We start from the raw sequence: 26,530 nt of genomic DNA, 5'->3' as shown, positions 1-26,530 counted from the left end.
TCAMAATGGCACTGGACGTGTCATTACTTTTTCCTGTTTCTCCAGTTTTGCCTTTCGTCTGCAGCACCTTCACAAATCAGCTTTMGGTGTGCAGTAGATTCAGCCTATTATCATAATGGCATGTGCAAAATACAGAAGGTTATTGTGACCAGACTAGTCTGACAACCCGATTCCTCACAGCATTTTGTTCTCCTCAGGACTGTAAGAAATAGCAACATAGATTAGGTGTGGTCTAGTTGATCACAATAGTAACCATGGGATAGCCTGGTCCCAGAATGGTTTGTACTCTTGCCAACTCCATTGCTGGCATTGTTTGTCATGGCCATGAGTGACAGGGAGGTGGCATGAAAGCACAAACAGACTGACARGCAGGCYAGTCAGACCAGAAATAGCAACAGAGAACAGGTGCGGTCCAGTTGTCTAGAACAGTAGCCATGTGAGCCTGGCACAGATGATAAATGGGCTGAATGAAATGTGGAGGGGCTGTTGACTATGATGACATATTATTGTATATTGGTAATGGAAAGGGGGATACCTAGTTAGTTGTACAACTGAATGCATTCAACTGAAATGTGTCTTATGCATTTAACCCAACCCCTCTGAATCAGAGAGGTGCGGGGGGCTGCCTTAATCGACATCCATATATACACTACCGTTCAAAYGTTTGGGGTCACTTAGAAATGTCCTTGTTTTTGAAAGAACAGCACATTTGTTGTCCATTAAAATAACATCAAATTGGTCAGAAATACAGTGTAGACATTGTTAATTGTAAATTACTATTTACTATAATTACTATCCAAGTTTGTGTGACATTGGCACAATATTTCCCACATTTTCTAACATCCCCCATCCAAGGTTTAAAGTCAATATTGCAAATCTCATAAAGGCTATACCTAGATGTTTGAATTTGCTGTATTTTTCTGTATAGGCCTACCCCTATATAATTTTTTATATTATGATCTTATCTATTTTCCATAATGATGATAAAGGCATAATTGTAACTGACACATTGTTGCACATTTTGACTCCATCTGCTTAACCCCGGCACGCCGCTGCCAGAGAGACGCTATCAATCACGTGCACCAGCACCTCCTGTTCTGTTTACTGTTCTCTGAAGCGGAGCATGATTTCTGGGCGGGGGCTGAGAGACTGACGGCAGRGATGCTCAGAACGAGTAGCCATTATTGACTTCACAAATAATTAATTTCAGAAATAAGGTCTTGTAAAATCGGTCGAGGTTTACTGTTTTCATTAACATTTGGCTCATATCACAATACATTTTGTTTTATTTATTTATTATTGGGTAGCACAGCCTACATGGATTTATACGGAAAGGTAAGATCTTACCAGCATCTATCTGTATAGTATCCAGGTTTAATTAGGCTATACAGGTCTCCAAATACACATCATCATTACATTGAACAAATTAATTTGTGAAATGTAATATTGTTTATTCTAAAAGCAAGCATAGTTAAATACTTCATTAAATACTTCATTAGTTAAATGAAAATGGTCACAATTTTTTTTTTTTTAAGGTTTATGCAGTCTTCATACAGTAATGCAGGCCTACAGCTGTTGTCAAAGTGACTGTGTTGTATGCTGAATGATGTAGTCACATCGCTTTAATATTCCAATCTCCTGGGGCGCCTTTTGCATTATAAAGACTACAAGCCCCATATTGTGAACTTTGACGTCGTTGAATGTGCTTACTACGCTTTCCAACGGTTCAGCTTCGGGAAAACACGGGGACAGCTCCGAGGTGCTGAAATTGTCTCGGCTCAAACAGAACCGTCTCCTACAGTAAGAATTTATATAACAACAGTCTGATATATAAACTAGGAAAAGCCACTGACTGACACGAAGCCTTCGAATGAGGTTTGTTTGCTATAATGTCGTCAGATATGTTTTCTACATCATGTCAATTTTTCTAGACTGTGATATAATTCCGGAAAGAACTTGATTGACCTAGGGCGGCTACTATAGATTACAGTGTATTTGCGATTATCCAACATTCTGTGATGTTTTATCCAATTTAAGAGGACTACATCTGTGTAGCAAAATGGAAGAGTGTATTTTCGTCGTCATCATAACATTTTAAAATGGAAATTAGCGRATTAAACACCTAAAATGATGTGTCATTGTATAGCTTATTGCATAAGGTAAAATGACATTTCGTTTACGAAACATTGTACAGTGTTGTTAATAGTGCAATTGTAGACTTGCTTGATGTAAAACCGAAAGCGTGTAACAGAACAAACAGAACAGGCACATGCTTGACATGGCAGATTGCTGAGGCACAGTGAAAACATTAAGGCTATTAGGAACAAAGATGTCTGCTGTAGCCTAGTTGTATTTTTGTAGAATGCTGACAAATGATGACGAATTTTGCAAGAACGATTAAACATRCCACATTTTGTATTTGCTAGAGTCAGTAATTGGATTGTTGAATTGATTGGCATACCCCTTGATAAATCCAAGCCTAATTGATCAAACACCTTGTGAAGGATCTGATTGATGTTCATTGGCAGGCACATAGATGTGAGGATGTAGAACACAGGTGGACTCTTCAAATCCCCAGGGTGTGTAGTGCTTTTCTGGTTTATTCCACACAGCCYTCTGCCATCAGACACACAGTCTGTGCTTTTAACACCTAACTGAGAGACTGGTGTGTCAATCTGGTCTCAGAGCATTTCATATTAGTCTTTACGTTAATCAGAGACACTCCATTTAGTATGAAATGTTACGTTTTGTATGGTATGTATTAATTTTGTGGTTGTTCACCACCCATTTCGTATGATATGTTACGAATTACAATTAGTATTATATGTTACGAATTTGCCAAATGTACAATATGTTACAAATTTGCAAAAGGTAGAATATGTAAACAATTTACAAAACGTATGATATGTTACTAGGTGGCTAATGTTAGCTAGCTGGCTAATATACCTAMGCTAGGGGTTAGGTTTAGAGGTTAGGGTTAAGGTTAGGATTAAGTTTAGGAGTTAGGTTAAAGGGTTAAGGTTAATCTAAAAGGGTTAAGGTTAGGGTTAGCGGAAGGTTTAGCTAACATGCTAAGTAGTTGCAGAGTAGCTAAAAAGTAGTAAGTAGTTGAAAAGTTAATAATTAGCTYAATGTTAAAGTTTACCCTGATGAGATTCGAACTCACTACCTTTGGGATGCTAGACATTTGCGTTATATGACCAACCACTCTACTTTTGTTTTTGCCTTAAGTAACCATCTGTCCTATGRAACCATACCAAACGTAACATCATATTAATTTGAGTGTCACAGGATTTACGTTTACTATGTTACGTCTAGTCTATGAAACCAGGCTGGGTGTGTGTGTGTCTGTGTGTGATTATTTAAATAATTTATTCTTCTTTTACACGTCCTTGACGTCCCTCCTCCATGCAACATTTCTAAACCTTAAATAGTACCATTTCTAATTCCAATGAGTTGATTTTAAGTTTGTCATGACCTTTTACACTGCGACTCCTGATGTTACCAGATGGCTGCCACTCAGGGGACCACTCAAGGGAAGGAGGGCGCGGACCAGAACTTTGATTACATGTTCAAGCTGCTGATCATTGGGAACAGCAGCGTGGGTAAAACCTCCTTCCTTTTCCGCTACGCTGACGACGCCTTCACCTCAGCCTTCGTCAGCACTGTGGGCATCGACTTCAAAGTCAAGACTGTCTACAAGAATGACAAGAGGATCAAATTGCAGATCTGGGTAAGTCTGTCTCTAAAGTCCAGGGTACTTACTATTGTAATAGATCATGTCTAATGTAAGTATAGCTTTTCAACTACAGTGTGCACAAATATCAGCTATTCATTCAACTGCAATATTGATCTTATCTTGCCTTGGTTAAGGAACAGTAATTTTGATCATTTGATCTAAATACTCAACAGTATTAAGCTTAAAATGTCAATGCCAGTTTTAGTAGATTACCAGTGCTGTAAAATGGCTACATTCAAAACAGTTTAACAATGGCCAGAAAAGCCATTAAGCAGTGCTGAGCTTTTCAAAATGATTCTGCCTTTGCAACCACACACCAACTTACTTTTTTGCATGACATCATGGAGAAACTCAATATTTTGTATCTCTCATTGAAATCTATTTTGATATCACCAGCGTATTGCCGCTAGCTCATAAGTAGTATGCATATGAGGAGACATCCTGACCTACAGTAGTCATAGGAACTAGCTCCTGTTAGAAGTTGTCCGCAGGCACAGATCTAGTTTACATTACCCCAACCCTAACATTAACCATTAGAGGGAAAAATACATAAGAGACCATAAATCAGCCTCTAGAGGCAAATTCATTCTTCTCCTACAGGGGCTCGGCATCAGCCTAGAGTAGTCAATCTATTTCAGACATTGTCAGTCTATCTCATCATTACAATTATGCACTCTCATTCATTCCCAAGGGGCTCGTAACTATTGYAATAATCAGTGTCTTCTCATGTCATTTGTATTCTACCCTCCCAAGGAGTTTTTGGAGGACTAACCTAACAGTGGGCTAATGGAGGTTCTATTGAACATGAAACAAAAGCCTTTACTAATTATTAAGGGGGGTCTGGAGAAATAAACTCCCCTGTCCAATCTCCCTTTCTTTTAACCGAATGACCCTGGTCTGTAAACCACATTAGACTATCAATCCATAGCCAGGCCCCTTCCCCTGTCCCCTACTCTTGATCAATAACTATCTAGCACTGTGACAGGTTGGAACTAGATGGCTCATGGTTGGCCAAGCATTCATTCCCTCTATTTCTCCTGAGTAATTTGTTTTAAGAAAACACACTTGTAGTTAAACTTAAAAAACATAATTGTTTGCTGCTTCAAACTTTTTTGTCCATTCCTGTTACGTTTACCAGGCAACTGGTATACTGACTTCTACATTGTTATAGATTTCTATGAGCCAACTAGGATCCAGTCACAATTACATTTGAGGTGGCTTGTGCCGCTTATCTGTATGAACAAGGCCTAGAGTGATTGAATGCGAGACAGGGCAATGTAGAGAACAGAGACAGATGGATGTGTCCGATCGTGATTGCAGGATGCAAAGTGTAATTTTGTGTTGTTGCTTTTTTGATTGTTGTGTTTGTTGGTTTTTTTTTTTGTGGTTTTTTTTTTTTTTTTTTTTTTTTTTTTTTTGTTTTTGTGTTTTTTTCTTTTTTGTTTTTTTTTTTTTGTTTTTTTTTTTTTTTTTTTTTTTGTTTTTTTTTTTTTTTTTTTGTTTTTTTTTTTTTTTTTTTTTTTTTTTTTTTTTTGTTTTTTTTGTTTTTTTTTTTTTTTTTTTTTTTTTTTTTTTTTTTTTTTTGTTGTTTTTTTTTTTTTTTTTTTTTTTTTTACAGGATAACTTAGTACGTCCCCTCGCCCGACTCGGGCGCGAACGCAGGGACCTCTGCAGCAACATCACACAACTGACACCCTCGAAGCGTCGTTACCCATCGCTCCACAAAAGCCGCGGCCCTGTGCAGAGCCAAGGGGAAACCCTAACTTAAGGTCTCAGAGCAAGTGACGTAACTGATTGAAATCTTATAGCGCATACAACCCGCATAACTAGCTAGCAGTTTCACATCCGTTACAAACTTCACGAGCCCCTTCAATCCTCCCTCCTTTTCCGCATTGCAACTCAGTGATTCGGGTCAACCACGCATCAAGTAGACTAGTATATACTGTTGAAATCGCCCTCGCCCCGACACGGGCGTCGAACGCAGTGGACCCTCTGCACACATCAACAACTTGACTCCCACGAAGCGTCGTTACCCATATCCACTTCCACAAAGCCGCCCTTGCGGCAAGGGGAAACCCTACTAAGTCTCAGAGGCAGTATGTGACCGTACTGATTGAAACCTACTAGTGCGTACCCGCTACCTAGTAAGGCCATTTACATCCGTTACATCTAGTAAACCCTTTAGCTGAAGGACATCATCACTGAATAACACTCCTCTCAGACAGTGTGTTCTCCTCCTGTGCTTGGCCGACTTCGCCTAAGGCTCTTTTAATTAGGAGGTTCGGAGATGGAAAAGTTTGTTTCTGAGCAGCTCTGAGGCAGCGAAGGCTTCAGTTTAAAGCCTGCTTCCTCCAAACACCCACTCTTTCTCTCTCTTAGAGAGGCAATGCTGTTTGCTGTCATATTTACTGTCTGTTCCACCAATTAATTGGTCCCAGACAGTACTGTAGCAGTTAATCAGCTGATTTGCATGGGACACAAATCACACACACTTTAACAGGAAGCAGAAAAGCAGGGTTGAATGTAAACAGTTTAAATTARGAGTAATAAGGGTAATTGTTTTTTGTCAGTGAAGGAAAGACACGGAGGTTCTAACAGAGGCAGAATTGCCAGAGAGCATTCAAATGAATAGCTCTAGGTTGTCTAATTGGGCTTTTTGAGAGAACTGTTCCTTCAGTGTTCATTTTATAATAATGGATGTTTGAGTACTGTACTATTCCTGACGAGCCACAGTATACCAGAATTGACCAGTAAGATTCAATCCCTACTGTCACTCTGCACTGACTGTACTAAATGTTCTGTCCATTTCTTGGGCTTATTCACACTGTGGTCCATGGTGATGCATAAACAAACTCAGTCAGTTAGTTTCTAATGGAACTCCTGTTCACTGGACTCAGCAGAATMTTTCTGTCTTGCTGTGTCTTTTAGCAAAGAACAAGCAAAGCTGCACACTCAAATAACCCAGAGATAAAAAAGGTAATCGTCAAGCACTTTGCCCTGAATCGATAGTGTAATGAAGTGTGTGGATMCATACAGTATGTCCTCAGTATTCAGCCAAGAGGAAAGTCAGCAGTCAAAGCATTGTCTAGATTCATGCTAATGTAATGTCACAGTCTGCCAAACAAGAGAACCATTAGCACAATGTGTGAAAAAGGCTCAAATGATTTCCTTTCAAAACATTATATAGACTCAGTAATWATATAGGCCTACTGTGCATATTGTATTGTACAAAAAAAGAACACACCTGTACACCCTCATGCATGTGTATATGCAGGTGCACATACAGTTCATCAATGTGTTAGTGTGTATTATTGTGGGTTTCCATTGCTCAGCCCAGCTGCTGTATGAAGGAGATGGAGGGAGGCAGCCTTTGAGCTGTGTGTGCTTTTGAAGGTCAGAGATGTCCTCTGGCTACCACACAGACACAATTATAGCCATATTCACAGAGCAGAGCAGGCCTCTCTGTAGCTAATGTAACCCAGCACTGTTTTGGCTTAGAATCCCCTACAGAACACAGATGACAGATAGTTTTAGTGTTTTCGCAAAAGGACAATGGGATTTTATCCCCTCCAACGACCTACTTCAAACATGAGTTGGAAATCAGACAAAATGTCCGTTTGCCATTTTCCTTTTGATGAATCAGACAGTTTGCTACATGACTGATATGCTATCTGGAGTACCAGCTATGACAGTCAATAGCCCCTATACAATATGTTTACTGTAAGCCCATAGACATTACATAATACAGTATGGCACTTCCAGTAGGCCTCAGCCACCACAGTGGCTTTACTGGGGAGACTTGAACCTCTAGAATCTGCGAATAGATAATGACCTTCCTATCAATGACAGCAATGCAGCATACATGATAATCACAGCCAGCCAAACCAGTCAGCGATGCATTATGCATATGATAATCACAACCAGCCAAACCGGTCCAGAATAAATACACACATGAAGGATGGGAGACTTTCTCTGTGACTAACTGTTAGTTATCTGTATGACTGTGTGTGTGTGTGTGTGTGTGTGTGTCTGTGTGTGCATGCACGTGCATTTGTTTGTGACCAGCAATAATAATGTTCTGTATCTCTCCAGGACACGGCGGGACAGGAGCGGTACCGGACCATCACCACTGCGTACTACCGCGGAGCCATGGGCTTCATCCTTATGTATGACATCACCAACGAGGAGTCCTTCCATTGTGTGCAGGACTGGTGAGTTTTACTGGGGTACAAKACATTTTCACCCTCTAGAAGGAAAATGGGTGCCGAATAGCATACGTTTCTTTTCTCATCGAAAACCAATACGTACCAGCAATACATCTTTCATCAGGACGTTGGTAAGATGGCAATGTTGTGTCAGTACATCATGCATCATGAAATACACGAGGGAAGGAAGCAACTTGTGTTATGTTATGTTATGTTATGGATTAAGTACTGTTTATCTTAACCACATTCTCAGAAAGACTACATATCTTTATGGACAAGGACAACAGAAGAGGTGTGTTGTTGTTGGGTTGTATTGAGACAGGATGAGTATAAGATATCTCCCTGTGAATTCTCCCTGTGAATTCTCCCTGTGATTTCTCCCTGTGAATTCTCCCTGTGATTTCTCCCTGTGATTTCTCCCTGTGAAGAAACAGACCCAAATAGCTGACCTTCATCTCCGTCAGTATCTCCTTATCTAAGCGTATTGATTAGAGCGCTTGTTGTCAGAGAGCCACTAGCCCACCTGTGTGGGGGTCCCTGGGAAGGTCGTGCAAAGTCATGAATCGCTGTTTTTGTAAACCACACAAGCTATTTCCATGTGAACACTGAATACCTACACTAACCTGCACTGTTTGTTTCCTGTACCCTGGATTCAACATGATTTATTCAGGACTAGAAATAAGAACACAAGAGGAGTCTATTTCATCAGTCACAAACAATAGGTTTCTGGGATAAAGTCTACCAGAATGTTTTTGATGGATGCACTTGACAAAACTATGAACTGTCTCAAGGTGAAACAAAAAGAGTGTTGGCATTGTGTGTGGGGCATAAGGTGTAGAAATGAGACTGGTTTAACATCTCTTTTCACTTTGGTTGTGTACATGTAATATGAACAAAAATAAGTTACAGTTCATATAAGGAAATCAGTCAATTMAAATAAATTCATTAGGCCCTGATCTATGGATTTCACATGACTGGGCAGGGGCGCAGCCTTGGGTGGGCCTGGGAGGGCATAAGCCCACCCACTGGGGAGCCAGGCCCAGCCAATCAGAATGAGTTTTTCCCCAGAAAAGGGATTTATTACAGACAGAAATACTCCTCAGTTTCATCAGCTGTCCGGGTGGCTGGTCTCCGARGATCCCGCAGGTGAAGAAGCCGGATGTGGAGGTCCTGAGCTGGCATGGCTACACGTGGTCTGCGGTTGTGAGGCCTGTTGGATGTACTGCCAAATTCTCTAAAACAGCGTTGGAGTCAGTTTATGGTAGATMAATGAACATTAAATGATCTGGCAACAGCTCTGGACATTCCTGCAGTCAACTTGCCAATTGCTCGCTCCCTCAAAACTTGAGACATCTGTGGCATTGTGTTGTGTGACAAAACTGCACATTTTAGAGTGGCCTTTTATTGTCCCCCGCACACTGTGTAATAATCATGCTGGTTAATCAGCTTCTTGATATTCCACATCTGTCAGGTGGATGGATTATCTTGGCAAAGGAGAAATGCTCACTAACAGGGATGTAAACAAATGTGTGCACAACATTTGAGTGAAAATAAGCTTTTTGTGCGTATGGAACATTTCTGGGATCTTTTATTTCAGCTCATGAAACATGGGACCAACACTTTACATGCATTTATATTTTTGTTTAGTATAGTTARAGTAGCTAATGACTGATATTATCCTGGAGCTGTTCAAATCAGTGAGCTTTTTCTCTAGACCAGGTATTCCCAAACTGGGGTACGCAATGCCGTCGGGGGTACACCAAATAAAAATGATTTTTTCCTTCACATTTTCAAACAGTCCATTTATATTTTCCAATGGGGCTATACKTTTAGGTGAGGTTTTCTTCTCACCTGAGTAGCCTCGTTTCACTGCCAAAAATAAAATTAAACCATCTAGTGTTCAGCGAAATAACAACACAATGTKAAATACAGGTAGCCTAGTCATATAATTAACATCCAATCACATTAACCATTACTCTCTCACGGGAATTCCACTAACGGTCCGTATGAAGCCAAACGTAGCTGCTGCTCATTCCTTTTGCTCGAAAATTGATAAATGGTTTAAATCACCTGGCAAAAGCATGTAAGCCCCTACAGACGTAGGTTACATGCAGACGCTTTCTTCCGTCTTGTGTTCAGCAGCTGCCTTTGGTCAGAAGAAAACAAATCTTGACTGCCACACATAGTCCCATGTTTTGAAGACTGGTTAAGAACACRATCCTGTGGATATTTTGTCTCAAATTTCGACCAACTGAAGGACCCAACACCACAGACAATTAGCGGAGTTCAAATGAAGTTTATTCAACATTCTGACTTGTAAAGGGACAGTTTGGAATTGTTGAACATAAATGTGCATGGTGTTTCCTACATAATTTGAAAGCATCACCAAGTTTSGTACTTACATCGTGGCTAGTAGTGCTGAGCGATTAACCACCAGTAAGTATGGCCCGCGTCCATAGAGACACATACCAGCTCTACTGGTAGTACTGCTACTACCAGCAGTACTACACCTGCCGACGACACAAGTTGTTCTGCTTCCATGAGCACATCCAATGCTAGCATCAGTAATTCTACATTTGTTGTTAGCCCAGCTAGCATGGACACTGCCAGTTGTGAATCTGATGCAGCTGAAGAGCTACTGCACCCTTACCCGGGAGAGAACCGAACAGACAGGGACGTTGGACCATCGAAGAGGCGCAAATATGATGAGAACTACATTGATTTGGGGTTCACTTATATTGGGAGTTGTGCCTCTCCTTAGCCACAGTGTATTATATGTGCAAAGGTACTATCTCACAACTCAATGAAACCTTCACTCTTGCGCAGACATTTAGAAACAAAACATGCCAATTTGAAAAATAAGCCACAGGAAAAAAAAACTATACAGACAATGCCTTCATCAAACAACACTGTTTCACGACGCATCAGTGACATGGCAGGAGATGTTTTGAAACAATTACTGCTTCGCATACAATCCAGTGAATTCTATGCGTTACAGCTGYATGAGTCAAAAGATGTCGCGGGCSTGYCACAGCTCCTGGTATATGTCCGTTATGTTTATGGGGGGTCAATTAAGGAAGACATCCTCTTCTGCAAACCACTGGAAACCAGGACAACAGGAGAGGATATTTTTAAAGTACTGGACAGCTTTGTGACATCAAATGGACTTTGGTGGTCAAGATGTGTTGATATCTATACTGATGGCGCAAAAGCCATGACAGGGAGACATAGTGGAGTGGTAAAGTCCGTGCAAGCAGTTGCTCCCAACGCCACTTGGGTGGCGGCAGCATCCACAGAGAGGCTCTTGCTGCCAAGGGAATGCCTGACAGCTTGAAAGACACTACAGTGAAAATGGTTAACTTTGGTTAACTTTTTTTAACCTGATCTCTCGTATATTTTCTGCACTATGCAATGATATGGGAAGCGACCATGTAACGCTTTTACAACATACAGAAGTGCGGTGGTTATCAAGGGGCAAAGTATTGACATGTTTTTTTAAATTGAGAGATGAGCTTAAAGTTGTCTTTACTGACCATCATTTTCACTTGTCTGACCGCTTGCATGATGACGAGTTTCTCACWCGACTGGCCTATCTGGGTGATGTTTTTCTCGCCTGAATGATCTGAATCTAGGATTACAGGAACTCTCCGCAACTATATTCAATGTGCGGTACGAAACTGACGCTATGATTAAGAATTTGGAGCTCTTCTCTGTCTGCATTAACAAGGACAACACACAGGTCTTTCCATCAATGTAGGATTTTTTTGTGTGCAAATGAACTCTAGCTGACGGACAATGTCAAATGTGATATAGCGAGTTGGGTGCGCAATTACGTAGGTACTTTCCCGAAACGGATGACACAAACAACTGGATTCGTTATCCCTTTCATGCCCTGCCTCCAGTCCACRTACCGATATTTGAACAAGAGAGCCTCATTGAAATTGCAACAAGAGGTTCTGTGAAAATATAATTTAATCAGAAGCCACTGCCAGAGTATCCTGCCTTGGCAAATCATGCTGTTAAGACACTGATGCCATTTGCAACCACGTACCTATGTGAGAGTGGATTCTCGGCCCTCACTAGCATGAAAACTAAATACTGGCACAGACTYTGTATGGAAAAAGACTGAGACTCTCTTTAATTCTTTAATTCACAATTTTTGATGAACAAATAAGGTTTTATATTTAAGATGGCTAAATAAAGAGCAAAATTATTGATTATTATTATATTATTATTTGTTCCCTGGTCCTATAAGAGCTCTTTGTCACTTCCCACGAGCCGGGTTGTGACAAAAACTCACACTCATTCTTATGTTTAATAAATGTATTGTATAGTGTGTGTGTGTGGCAGGCTTACAATGATGGCAAAAAACAGCATTTGAGAGGGTTGCTGACCCTGGTGCTAGAGGTGGTACGCAGCTGGAGGTTGAATGTTTGAAGGGGTACGGGACTATAAAATATTTGGGAACCACTGCTCTAGAGCATAGAGCAGACAGAGCACAACAGTGCTTTATCATTCTATCCAACAACCTAAACATACTTCTTCTAATGGTAGGTTTTTATTCCATTCTCTATTATTCTTCCTGGTTACAAGGTTTAGGGCAAAGATGCATTGTTTCCATGGCAATGGCTCCTTCCCTGCCAGGCTTCATGTGAATGAGCTCCTGTCCTGACACAAACTAATTTCCTGTGTATGACACAATTGTCTCCTAATAGTGACGAAGGCACGCCTATGCTCTTCACAGAAATAGACACTGCTGCACCTCTTCTCTCCTCTCCTGGTTATTGATAATTGAAACACAGAACTAATAATTGTGAGAGATAAACATAGACATCGGTAATCATTTTGACACTAAATATAGGCTAACCTAGAGGTCAAGTATATGTAAACATTTAATGCAAACCCCGGTTAAGAAAAGCTGTTTTTGACTGGGATGTCATTTTGTGTTATAGCAGTCAATAGCCAGATGTGAATTGACCTATATCTCCTATGACCAGTCTGATCTGGACTGAGCAGTACTGACATCACAGTACATTATTGTGTTCCGCTGGTGCTCTGGCCTGCTTTCTGTGTGGCCACAGGGGAAATGTGTTCCTGAAATGTTTCTCCCAAAATCTATTCCAGTCGTACTGTAGCACCTCATCGTCCTGATCTGATGATATAGGAGGTGTGTTGTTTTCACTGTATCAGCTTATCACTTATAGCTTCTAGTAGATGGATGCAGTGCTCTGTTTTGAGTTTTAGTTCCTGTTTTTTTCCTGTTTGTGTGCATGTGCAGGTCGACCCAGATTAAGACCTATTCGTGGGACAACGCCCAGGTGGTGTTGGCTGGGAACAAATGTGACATGCAGGAGGAGAGGGTGGTGGCTGCAGACAGTGGGAGACAACTGGCAGAACAACTGGGTGAGTTGCTGTCATTTCATTGATCAGGGACACTTTATATAAGCAGAGATAAAAGAATGAACACATTGAATCATCAACAGTCAGATACGAAGATCTATAATGCGTCAGCTCATACTGATTCGCAGCACCAGTGCCTAAATGTAAGGCTGTATTTGACAGCCTTACATTTCCACTAAGACATAACGTCAAGAGATTTCTGAATGTGGATCATTTACTTATTGTAAACATCATCAACAATATATTATTTTCTCTCTCTATCCCTTCACAGGTTTTGAGTTCTTTGAGACAAGTGCCAAGGACAACATCAACGTCAAGCAGACCTTCGAGCGCCTCGTTGACATCATCTGTGACAGGATGTCCGAAAGCCTGGACACTGACACCGCCGTTACCATGGGAACACCCAGCGCCAAACTGACAGACAGCGCCCCGCCCCTCCAGCAGCCCGCCTGCAACTGTTAGTGGCTCCCCTCAGTTACTGTGTTGCCAAGATACCCAGTCCCTTAGATCTAGTCTGCATCCCAAATTACATCCTATTACCTATTTCAGAGTTTCTTTAATCTTAAACTATGGGTTGGGATGCAAAATGGGGCCTGGGCATGTGAGAGGTGAGTCGCATTATAGAATACATCTATAATCACACACAATTTCTTCTTAATATCGTTGGAGGACGATTTGGTTCACGGGATGATGGTACATTTTTTATTTGGGTCTCGAGCTGAAAAAGTTTAAGAACCCTTGCCTTATATAATGCACTACTTTTGAGCAGGGCCCACATAGTGCTCTTGTCAAAAGTAGTTCACTATGTAGGGAATAGGGTGCTATTTTGGATACAGCCAGTCTTAAAGGTACAATGCTGACATTTTTTAAAATCTTAATATCATATCATTTCTGGGTAACAATAAAATACCTTACTGTTAAAAATAAACAAAAATTGCTTCTTATCAAAGAGCAATTTCWKAAGCAAGAATTTTGCTATGGCAAGTGGTCTTGGGAGTGGTCTGAGTGGGGAGGGGAAAACTGAAAACTAGCTGTTATTGGCAGAGAGGTTTGGAACTCTGTCTTATTGGTCTATTAACTAATTTAATGCCTGGTGTTGTCAATAGGCAGGCCAAAACTCCATTCCACCAAATCAGGCTGAAATTTCAGGCAGCCTTTTCAAACTGCTCTTACACTAAAAGGGCATTATCATAATTTTCCCAGTCACAGTATTATTCCAACCTCATAGTATTGAAATATATATAAAACACAGGAAATCACATTTTTTACTGTYCTGGGCCTTTAAAGCAGGGGTGCACAACTAAAGTCCTGGATGGCTGCTGTGAAGGCTGACTTTCCTCCTTGCCTTTTAGTCAGAGATTGACCASTGTAGCTGCTGTAGGTGCACTGTCTGGCCAATCAGTGACAGTAGTTGATCAATTAAGTGCCAGGATGGAAGGAAAACCAGCAGGATTTCATCCCTAGTGGACTGGAGTTGTGCACACTTGTCTTTCTGTATCCTGCACTGTAACTGAACACTGTAATTTATACAGTCATTTTGAGTATTATCATTAGTAAAACACTCTGAAACTTTTTACTACAGCATACTGTATATTATGGTACATTGTGGGAAAACGTTTTGGTCTGAGAAGTAATTGCTTTGTTTCGAATGGTACTGTAATTCCACCCCACAGAATACAGCACCATACCGTAMCTTTTGAGGGCCAAAAACCTTTTGACCACTAATGGGTGCATGGTATTGTTGTGCATCTCAAAAATGATATTTTTGTTTTTGTTTCATTAGTCCACTGTTGAATCAGTCCCTAAATGTTCTGCATGTCAGCAATCAAGTTTAAGATATTGAAAACACATCATACTGTGACACTTTCAGTATTTTGAAAGTTCTATATGTTGAGAACTTGATTGCTGACATGCAAAAAAATATGGGACWGTATCATCGGTGGACTAATGAAAAACATACAAAAAGGTAATATTCCCTTTAACATATTTTGAGGCTTGCAGCTGCAAGTGAAAATGCTGTACCAATTTGACTGCTATGTGGTGATAGTGACCCATTCATTCATAATGTATAGGGGACAGATTAGAGTGGCAGCAAGTCAAACCTTAAATGGTTGAGCATTTTGCCAGGTCCTTTTGGTCTGTTTTGCCCTGTAGTCGCTGTCAGTTTGGAAACCTTGGTTAAGGCCTCTAGATGGGCAAGTGATACAAAACACCAAATATTAATTAATATGATATAATGTGTAAACACTTTACATAGCAGCCAACTTGCTTGCACCACTCCCTTCTAATTACAGTAAAATACTGTAAAGTACAAACCCCACCCCTCAATGAATTTCATTCATCCATTCATTCATTTATTCTGATTATGGTAGAATTAACTTTTTTGCAGTATAATAGGGTACATTTTACGGTATTGTACTGTATGCGTCATTACCAAGTACTTGCTTTGATACCGTATTTATATAATAGTAGGTGTACTGTAATATGAAATACAGAATTAGACTTGCCACTGAGCTGCCTGTAAGTTACTGTCAAATTCACAGCAACTCCTTTACAGTGTGGTGTGTTATCCGATCACTTTTATCATTGAACATCAATGGCAATCAACTAGCCTTGGTGCCAGTTTGTTTCTGCTCTCTTGCCAACTCTTTATGGAATTGTGGCGTTGGCAAGAGCACAGATCTGTGACCAGGCTAGCAACCAATGTATGTCCCTCTCCATAGCTGTGTTGAGGAACAGATACACACTTCACACCTTTACCTGGAAACACAGAGGGTCAATATAAGTCTGAGTTGATGTAGGCCTATTATAGTGTGGCTGATAATAGGACATTTCAAACATACATTATTCTCTTTAGCTTACCATACAATATTCACAAAAATGATGCTTGTAAAGGCTTTTAGAATTCAATGTGTGGTCAATGCACGTACTGCACAGTAGCTTTCCAGCTGGCTTTAAAGACTTGTTATCAATTCTAATTCTGTGAGGAGAACCCATAGCTGTCATTGTTTTTACTGTCCGTCGTAAAACTTGCCGGACACACAGTTATAAATCAGTGCTTTAATTTATTTATCCTTCTATTTATGTATTTATTTTATATGTATTGTTGTTACATAGTCTTCTGCCACKGCCAAACTATATTATTAAGTGTACTGTATACAAACTGGTAGGTAGTAGTTGATTTCTGTTTGCAGTTTGTGTATGCGTGTGTGACCGTGTGCCTGTGTGTTTTAGGGAAAATGAATGAGTGTGGCTGTGTGAGTACTTTCAATCATCTACCTTGGATAAAAACAAATGTGGCCTTTTAGTAGTTCCAACATGGCCTCTTCTCCTTTGTGCTCACTTGCCGCATTCATTTCATATTTCATGAATATACTATACATGCATTGTGTCTGTGAGTACTGTATTATACTGTACATGTGTTTTGTAGTAGTAGTCCTGATGTGTGATCTGATGAGTGTCTGCATTTCTGCAAAACTGAATAGATCCTCTTTTRCTAGCCTTAACAAGACTATTACAAGTGTGCTGTCAAATAGCTAATAACCTGTTGTGTTTTTATACCCAGACCCTTACATTTAGCTTTACCCAAACAATAAACCCTTCCCTCATTTCCAGCAGATTGACATTTATTGTCTTGAATCTTGCCCTGGATGCAGAACTGAGCYGTTTCTGCTAGATAGGCCAGCTGCAAAGTCAAAATTGTCTATGTCGTAGAAATTTATGAAAACAAAAATTWGATTTTTGGTCTTAATTTAAGGTTAGGGTTAGGCATTAGGCTTAGCAATGCGGTTAAGGTTAGGGTTAAGGTAAGTTTAAAATCAGATTTTATGAATTTGTGGCTGTGCCACCTAGTGACCACTCTGCAGAGCTGCCTCCAGCACAMGATTTTTCAATAAATACCAACCTGCTCATTTCCACTTCTCAAGAGAAATGAAAACATATAATTCACAAATTAAACACAGCCAAGATATGATATGTTATGATTGATGGATACTGAAGCCATGATAGAGTCTGTCTGACTGGATAAACAGCAATATTCTATGAAACAGACAACACATCCATATTTCATATACCTGCTACAGTATATGGGTTCCCTTTTATAAGAAACTAATACACCTTTTCCACATCCCTGACCAGCTTAGGGATCATGTTATTATTGTCTCTCCATCCTTGGATGAAGCAAATTATCCTTTACATCGAGAATGTCCTGTAAATCCCAGTAAAGATAATCTCTTCTACATATTAAGTGAATAGTTACATTGATCCTTTAGCTTCAAATTACCTAGAAACAGAATAGTAAAAATATATAATTGTGCCAAAAACTGTCTGTAGTTTGTTTTGCACCGTCTAGAGTTTCTGCATAGAAAATGAAGGTTCAGAAAAGAAAAGTTGCATGAAGACATTGAATTATCTATATTTCTAACTATAAAGGTGTATATTGTCTATGTTTAAGTGCATCCTCATAGCTTTGTCTGTGGGGTGCAATGGGCCAACAAGTGCAATATTTTATGAATTATTTCCTGTACATAGTCCTCCTAGTACATTATACCTGCAGTAGAGTGACTGTTCTAATGTTCTTGTTGTACTGTATGGCACTGCAAGCATTACACACACACTAAATGTGTGTGTGTGTGTGACTTATTGTATGTGTTGACCTTTTCTACTGATGTATTCATGTACTACTTACTATATACTGTTCCTGTTAGCTAACTGTTGGTGAACTCGTACTATACGTCAAAATGCAGTGTTGTGAAAGATAGTCAGGGAAATTAGTATATGCCATATGCCGTACTGATATTAAGTCTATGTGATAAAAAAGGGAAATATCTCAACTCAAACATGATGTCTGTGAGACATTTATTATTCACCTGTACATCAATAATAGGCATTATCCTGCTGAGTTTGAGACTACTGACATCGCTCCATTCAAATCCCCTGTCATCTACTTCATCTGTGATCATGTATATTCATGACCGCCACTGGCAGGTGAAAAGCCACTTCAACATGTCATTACTGATGAAGGCTTAAGATGATAATAAMGAATAACAATAATAATAATAATTATTCATTGTACTTATGAAGTGCTTTTAAAGAACTTGAAGAGGCTTTACATGAAACTATAGTACACTCACGCTCTGGTCACCTCATTAAAGTGGACTGATATTAAATTGGATATATTATTTGTACCTTTAAGTGCAAGCAATGTACAAACTATGTTTTTGGGATGATAGGAAATAAACAAATTGTACTCATGTCATGTGTGTATTGTGTTTGTGTGTGGAGATCCATTGGCTACCTCTTGAGATCGGTGTTCAGCTTGTCAGTGTGATCACTCTATTTCTAGAGAAAGTATGCCTCCTAAGAGACAAACTGGGGAAGTTAATATTTTACAAGTTCTTCCCATTCAAGAAGAGTTCAACTGGTTTTGCTGCCCGTATCCTGTATTACCTAACCTTGGCAAACTGAAAAAATTATTATTCTATGCCCAGCATAGGGTTATGGATATGACTATGGGTTGAGGTCAAGGAAAGGATTAGGGTTGTGATTGGGGTTAGGGTATGGGTTGAACAGGGATGTGAACATGAAGCTAGGGTTAAAGTTAGGGTTGTGATTGAGGCTAGGGTATGGGTTGAACAGGGATGTGAACATGAAACTAGGGCTAGGGTTTTGGCTACGGTTGAACCGGGGTGTGGACATGAAGCTAGGGTTAGAGTTAGTGTTGTTGTGTTTGAAGCTAGGTTCAACTCTAACCCTCAACCCTGACTCTAACCCAAGCTTCATGCCCACCTCCCAGTTCAACCTAACCCTAGCCCAAACTACAAACAAAACCCTAACCTCATGTGGTTTTGGTAATGTCCGTTTTCACCACTATAGGCCTGGCTTTCTCCACATACATCTAGTCTGAAATCAAACATGTACAGGCCGGGACAAGTCCTCCAGAAGTCCCCTTACCACTGATCTAGACTACCCAAGCCTAAATCCTAACCTCATAGATGGACTAGGACATACACTATATATACAAACGTATGTGGACATCCCTTCAAATTAGTGGATTCGGCTATTTCAGCCACACCTGTTGCTGACAGGTGTATAAAATCGAGCACACAGCCATGCGATCTCCATAGACAAACATTGGCAGTAGAATTACCTTACTGAAGAGCTCAGTGACTTTCAATGTGGCACCTTCATAGGATGCCACCTTTCTAACAAGTCAGTTCATCAAATGTCTACCCTGCTAGAGCTGCCCCGGGCAGCTTTAAGTGCTGTTATTGTGAATTGGAAATGTCTAGGAACAACAACGGCTCAGCTGCGAACTGGTAGGCCACACAAGCTCACAGAACGGGACCYCCGAGTGCTGAAGTGCCTAAAAAACATCTGTCCTCAGTTGCAACACTCACTAGCGAGTTCCAAACTGCCTCTGGAAGCAACGTCAGCACAAAACTGTTCGTCGGGAGCTTCATGAAATGGGTTTCCATGGCCGAGCAACCGCACACAAGCCTAAGATCACCATGCACAATGCCAAGCATCGGCTGGAGTGGTGTAAAGTTCGCCGCCCGTGGACTCTGGAGCAGTGGAAACGCGTTCTCCAGAGTGATGGATCACGCTTCACCATCTGTCAGTCCGACGGACTAATCTGGGTTTGGCGAAAGCCAGGAGAACATTACCTGCCCGAATGCATAGTGCCAACTGTACAGTTTGGTGGATGAGGATTAATGGTCTGGGGCAGTTTTTCATGGTTTCATCCTTAGTTCCAGTGAAGGGAAATCTTAACGCTACAGCTTACAATGACATTCTAGGCGATTCTGTGCTTCCAACTTTGTGGCAACAGTTTGGGGAAGGCCTTTTCCTGTTTCAGCATGAGAATGGCCCCGTGCACAAAGAGGTCCATACAGAAATGGTTTGTCGAGATCGGTGTGGAAGAACTGGCCTGCACAGAGCCCTGACCTCAACCCCATCGAACACCTTTTGGATGAATTGAAACGCCGACTGCGAGCCAGGCCTAATCGCCTAACACCAGTGCCCGACCTCACTAATGTTCTTGTGGCTGAATGGAAGCAAGCCCCCGCAGCAATGTTCCAACATCTAGTGGAATGCCTTCCCAGAAGAGTGGAGGCTGTTACAGAAGCAAAGGGGGGACCAACTCCATATTAATACCCATGATTTTGTGAATGAGATGTTCGACGAGCAGGTGTCCACATGGTTTTGGTCATGTAGTGTGCTACGTAGATGGACCCAAAGACGCTACACAGGTGGAAGACACTTCACTGCCCAGAGTAAACAAACTGACACCACCTGATACCTTCTGGCTCAGACAGACTACAGGCTTTATAAAATGCATGAACAGTGGAGTTGTTTATTCTTGACATCTCAGCTTGAGCCTTTCAAATCAAATCAAATTTATTTTATATAGCCCTTCGTACATCAGCTAATATCTCGAAGTGCTGTACAGAAACCCAGCCTAAAACCCCAAACAGCAAGCAATGCAGGTGTAGAAGCACGGCGGCTAGGAAAAACTCTAGAAAGGCCAAAACCTAGGAAGAAACCTAGAGAGGAACCAGACTGAGGGGTGGCCAGTCCTCTTCTGGCTGTGCCGGGTGGAGATTATAACAGAACATGGCCAAGATGTTCAAAATGTTCATAAATGACCAGCATGGTCAAATAATAATAATCACATTAGTTGTCGAGGGTGCAGCAAGTCAGCACCTCAGGAGTAAATGTCAGTTGGCTTTTCATAGCCGATCATTAAGAGTATCTCTACCGCTCCTTCGGTCTCTAGAGAGTTGAAAACAGCAGGTCTGGGACAGGCAGCACGTCCGGTGACGAAATACATATTTTAATGTCTCTAGTAAACAACAGTTAGCAGTGCTGGCTTCATGTAAAAACCTCATCCCAGAACTATGCTAAGGACTTCTCTTTTCTTTCTCCAGAGGAAATAACTATTATCTCACTCCCAACATAATGACTGTTTTTTCAGGCACTGCACCACCTCTGTTACTTTCTTTCACAAAAGAGAGAGAAATTATTTTATTTCTTTCTGCATTGTTTCCATGGTGCATGTGAAGTAGTGAAACGTGTGGCGGGTCAGAAAACAGTTCATGGCTTCAATGTGGAAGGCTAGAGCAGAAAGGGTTGAGCATGTGGAAGGCTAGTACAGGAACACACTGACACCAGGCTAGAGCAGAAACACACTGACGCCAGGCTAGAGCAGAAACACACTGACGCCAGGCTAGAGCAGAAACACACTGACGCCAGGCTAGAGCAGGAAAAACAACAACGAAACACACACTGACGCCAGGCTAGAGCAGAAACACACGGACGACAGGCTAGAGCTGAAACACACAGACGACAGGCTAGAGCTGAAACACACAGACACCAGGCTAGAGCAGAAACACACTGACGCCAGGCTAGAGCAGAAACACACTGATGCCAGGCTAGAGCAGAAACACACGGACGCCAGGCTAGAGCTGAACACACGGACACCAGGCTACAACAGAAAACACACGGACACCAGGCTACAACAGAAACACACGACACCAGGCTACAACAGAAACACACAGACACCAGGCTAGAGCAGAAACATGGACACCTGGCTAAAGCAGAAACATGGACACCTGGCTAAAGCAGAAACATGGACACCTGGCTAAAGCAGAAACACCAGGGGCTGGAACAGAAACACAACGAAACCAGGCTAGAAAAGTCCTCTATCAGCCTAAATGACAGATGATATGGTTATTTCCTAGGTCAGAGTTTTTATCACTTTCATTTTCCAGAACTGACAACCAAGACAAAAACAAAGAGGACATTTACCCACCCACAACACAGACAGAGAGAGGAGGTGCAATTGGCAATTTTGTAAATTAGGTTGTTCTTCATTTCACAGAACAGACTCAAATGAAATAGGTGAGGTTAGATTAGACTTTTTATGAGTTGAAATGAAAGCATTAATTTGCAACAATGCACAAAGAATGAACCAGGAATATGATAATTTATTATAATTTCAATCTCGTAATGATATGTTTTTGATACCATCACAAAACCTCAGGAGAATGATCTTGCAATGTTGCCTTAACTTGAAGTATTGACCAGCTAATGACAATGTGCCAAATCCTAACACCTAACTGTGACTTTCTGATCTTGGAAAAAGAGTCAATAGTGTTATTACAATTCCAAACATGAGCTTAAAACCTTTTCTCAATACAGGGTGCTGTTTCCACTTTGGAAAATATCGTCCCCAAATGAAACTGCCTCAATACTCTTTAATAAATTTTCTCTGCTGTACAATATGCATATATTATTACTATGGATAGAAAACCATCTCTAGTTTAACTAAAACCGTTTGAATTATGTCTTGGTGGGTAACCAGAACTCTTTCTACAGCGAAAATCATGACAGGACATGCGAAGGTCAGAGAAAAATAGTCTCTGTTCTCAATCAGTTTAAAGCTCTGTAGTGTGCCCTATGATCGAAATGACTGCACCCGCCTTCCCCTGGATGTCGTAACCAATGAGAAGTTGAATGGAGTCTACGTATTTCTCAGAGTTTATAAAAGGCAATGAGACATGTCTCTTCTTTTGGACGCTCGCCAAGGCGCAAGAGAGGACATCAGAATGGCATGTTGAAAAGCTCTTATCGGCCAAGATATATCCGTCTGTGATTTTCGATTAAGGTGTTAGAAACATCATAACGAAGTTATTTGAAACCGATTTTATACAGTTTATGCGAGTATATTGCTATTTTCTGAATTTTCGTAGTATTTGCGTTTGAGGATTTGGACATGTGTGTGCCACGTAGCTATTGTTAGCTGCTAGTTCCGAAGTTGAAGAGGACGTTTTACAACAAAGCAACGATTATTTTGGACAAACACCTTGCCCAAGATTACTGATGGAAGCTCGTCCAAAAGTAAGAGCTATTTTAATTGTATTCCGATATTTTGTGGAAAAATTTAAAACGCATTTGTCGGCCATTGTTCGGCGGCACTAGTCTGGCTGTAACGCACACTGTATGTCTAAGTTAAGTTAAAAAATCTAACTCAGCGGTTGCATAAATAACTAATGCATCTTTCATTAGCTGTCCAACCTGTATTTTTTTTGTCAATCTAATCGAATAATCGTAACTTAGGTGCCTTTCCAAGATGGCGCGGCCAGAATGCATGCCATGTTTTGACAGATTACATTGCATAACCACTGATTTTGATGCTAAATATATGCACATTTTCGAACAAACTCTATATGCATTGTGTAATATTGATGTTACAGGACTGTCATCTTGAAGAATCTTGAGAAGGTTAGTGAAAAAATTAATATATTTTGGTGGTATATACGTTTATCGCGCTTTTTGCCTGAATCAATGCTGTGAGGGTGTATGTTTACTCATGTGGTATGCTAATATAACGATATATTGTGTTTTTCGCTGTAAAACACTTAGAAAATCTGAAATATTGTCTGGATTCACAAGATCTGTGTATTTCAATTGCTGTACGCTGGTGTATTTTTAAGAAATGTTTTATGATGATATTATAAAGGTAATACACGTTGCTCTCTGTAGTTATTCTAGTCGCTTTGGTGAGTTTGTGATAGTGGCTGCAATGGTAAACTATATTTATACCTGAAAAATGCACATTTTTCAAAAAAACATATGCTATACCATAAATATGTTATCAGACTGTCATCTTATGAAGTTGTTTCTTGTTAGTGGACTTATAATATATCTTTATTTTAGTCGAATTAAGTGAGTTTACTGATGGAAGTAAAAAACCGGTGGAGTAAAAAAAAGTGGTGTCTTTTGCTAACGTGGTTAGCTAATAGATTTACATAGTGTCTTCCCTGTAAAACATTTTAAAAATCAGAAGAATGATGGCTGGAATTCACAAGGATCTGTATTCTTCATCTGGTGTCTTGGACTTGTGATTAATGAGTATGTATATGCTATTATTTACTTGTGACGCTATGCTAGGCTATGCTAGTCAGCTTTTTTACTGTGGGGGGTGCTCCCGGATCCGGGATTGGGAGGAACTAGAAGTTAATCTGAGTTAGTTGGTTACAGTTTACAGCTATACAATCCCGTGGTTTTATCAAGACACACAGTACCAGTCCCTCCCAATACTGTCTCCCTTTGTTCTGTCAATGCATTTCCCCCAAAATATGTTTTTTACACAAACCAACCACACACAATGGATAAAGTGCTAACTATGTATGTAGTGCTTAAAGGAAATGCATCCATGAATTGAATATGAGCATTGAAGAGTCCCTGTTAATCCTGTCAACAAAGGAAGTAAAAAAACTAAAACACCAGCAAAGGCACAGGACACAACATGGAACATGTAGGTGAATGGAGACAGTATTACAGCAGCTGATGTTGGATGTCACCAGAACCAGATAAATATATAGCTCTGGATTTCACTCTGAGACAAACATACAATAATGACATACTTCAAACATACAGAAATGGCATAGTTCTGACATCTGCAGACAGAGAGGAAGCGGGTGGGCGTACAGTATGTTAGCAGAGTTCCTTGCCATTAACTAATGCAAGGCATGTTCCTAAATATAATGTTCTTCCCAACTCATGACAAACAAGGCGACGGTGATGTACAGTGGCTTGCGAAAGTATTCACCCCCCTTGGCATTTTTCCTATTTTGTTGTCTTACAACCTGGAATTTAAATAGATTTTTTGGGGGTTTGTATCATTTGATTTACACAACATGCCTACCACTTTGAAGATGCAAAATATTTTTKTTGTGAAAAAAACAAGAAATAAGACAAAAAAACAGAACTTGAGCGTGCATAACTATTCACCCCCCGCAAAGTCAATACTTTGTAGATCCACCTTTTGCAGCAATTACAGCTGCAAGTCTCTTGGGGTATATCTATATAAGCTTGGCACATCTAACTGGGATTTTTGCCCATTCTTCAAGGAAAAACTGCTCCAGCTACTTCAAGTTGGATGGGTWCCGCTGGTGTACAACAATCTTTAAGTCATACCACCACAGATTCTCAATTGGATTGAGGTCTGGGCTTTGACTAGGCCATTCCAAGACATTTAAATGTTTCCCCTTAAACCACTCGAGTGTTGCTTTAGCAGTATGCTTGGGGTCATTGTCCTGCTGGAAAGTGAACCGCCGTCAGTCTCAAATCTCTGGAAGACTGAAACATGTTTCCCTCAAGAATTTCCCTGTATTTAGCGSCATCCATCATTCCTTCAATTCTGACCAGTTTCCCAGTCCCTGTCGATAAAAAAACATCCCCATAGCATGTTGCTGCCACCACCATGCTTCACTGTGAGGATGGTGCTCTCGGGGTGATGAGAGGTGTTGGGTTTGCGCCAGGRATAGTGTTTTTCCTTGATAGCCAAAAAGTTCKATTTTAGTCTCATCTGATCAGAGTACCTTCTTCCATATGTTGGGGAGTCTCCCACATGCCTTTTGGCGAACACCAAACGRGTTTGCTTTTTTCTTTAATCAATGGCTTTTTTTCTGGCCACAGTTCTGTAAAGCCCAGCTCTGTGGAATGTACAGCTTAAAGTGGTCCTATGAACAGATACTCCAATCTCCGCTGTGGAGCTTTGCAGCTCCTTCAGGGTTATATTTGGTCTCTTTGTTGCCTCCGATTACTGCCCTCCTTGCCTGGTCTATGAGTTTTGGTGGGCGGCCCTCTCTTGGCAGATTTGTTGTGTTGCCATAATCGTAAAAAAWAAAAAATGTATAATGGATTTAATGGTGCTCCGTGGGATGTTCAAAGTTTGGGATATTTTTTATAACCCAACCCTGATCTGTACTTCTCCACAACTTTGTCCCTGACCTGTTTGGAGAGCTCCTTGGTCTTCATGGTGCCACTTGCTTGGTGGTGCCCCTTGCTTAGTGGTGTTGCAGACTCTGGGGCCTTTCACAATAGGTGTATATGAGATACATATGCACGCACCACTTTTCATTTTTTTCTTCGAATTTTGAAATAATTGCAAAAGGGTTTTCTAATGATCAATTAGCTAATCCAAGTTTTCATTTTAAAGGCTAACACAACGTGCCATTGGAACACAGGAGTGATGGTTGCTGATAATGGGCCTTGTACGCCTATGTAGATATTCCATTAACAATCTGCCGTTCTACGTAACGTTAACAATGTCTACACTGTATTTCTGACAGTGATGCCTCTTGCACTGAGATGCAGTGCCTTAGACTGGCTTGCGGCG

The 26,530-nt window shown here is 40.6% G+C and overlaps 1 protein-coding gene across 3 annotated transcripts; it reads left to right on the top strand.

Annotated features, from left to right (window-relative positions):
• Positions 1 to 1,093: 1,093 nt before the first annotated feature.
• Positions 1,094 to 18,598, top strand: rab3c (RAB3C, member RAS oncogene family). Of its 3 annotated transcripts, none has more exons than XM_023978299.2 (5): positions 1,094 to 1,335; positions 3,509 to 3,733; positions 7,832 to 7,950; positions 13,223 to 13,347; positions 13,616 to 18,598. In XM_023978299.2, exons 1-5 carry the CDS (start codon positions 1,318 to 1,320, stop codon positions 13,804 to 13,806), a joined length of 678 nt encoding a protein of 225 aa, XP_023834067.1. In that variant the 5' UTR covers positions 1,094 to 1,317; the 3' UTR covers positions 13,807 to 18,598. The 3 variants fall into 3 exon arrangements, with proteins under 3 accessions (XP_023834067.1, XP_023834069.1, XP_023834068.1); XM_023978301.2 differs by lacking the exon at positions 1,094 to 1,335 and adding an exon at positions 1,726 to 1,800; XM_023978300.2 differs by lacking the exon at positions 1,094 to 1,335 and adding an exon at positions 1,726 to 1,875.
• The last annotated feature ends 7,932 nt before the right edge of the window (positions 18,599 to 26,530 follow it).

The sequence above is a fragment of the Salvelinus sp. IW2-2015 genome, linkage group LG33 (genome assembly GCF_002910315.2).
Source record: "Salvelinus sp. IW2-2015 linkage group LG33, ASM291031v2, whole genome shotgun sequence".
NCBI lineage: Eukaryota > Metazoa > Chordata > Actinopteri > Salmoniformes > Salmonidae > Salvelinus > Salvelinus sp. IW2-2015.
This window is presented reverse-complemented; position numbering and strand designations above follow the sequence as displayed.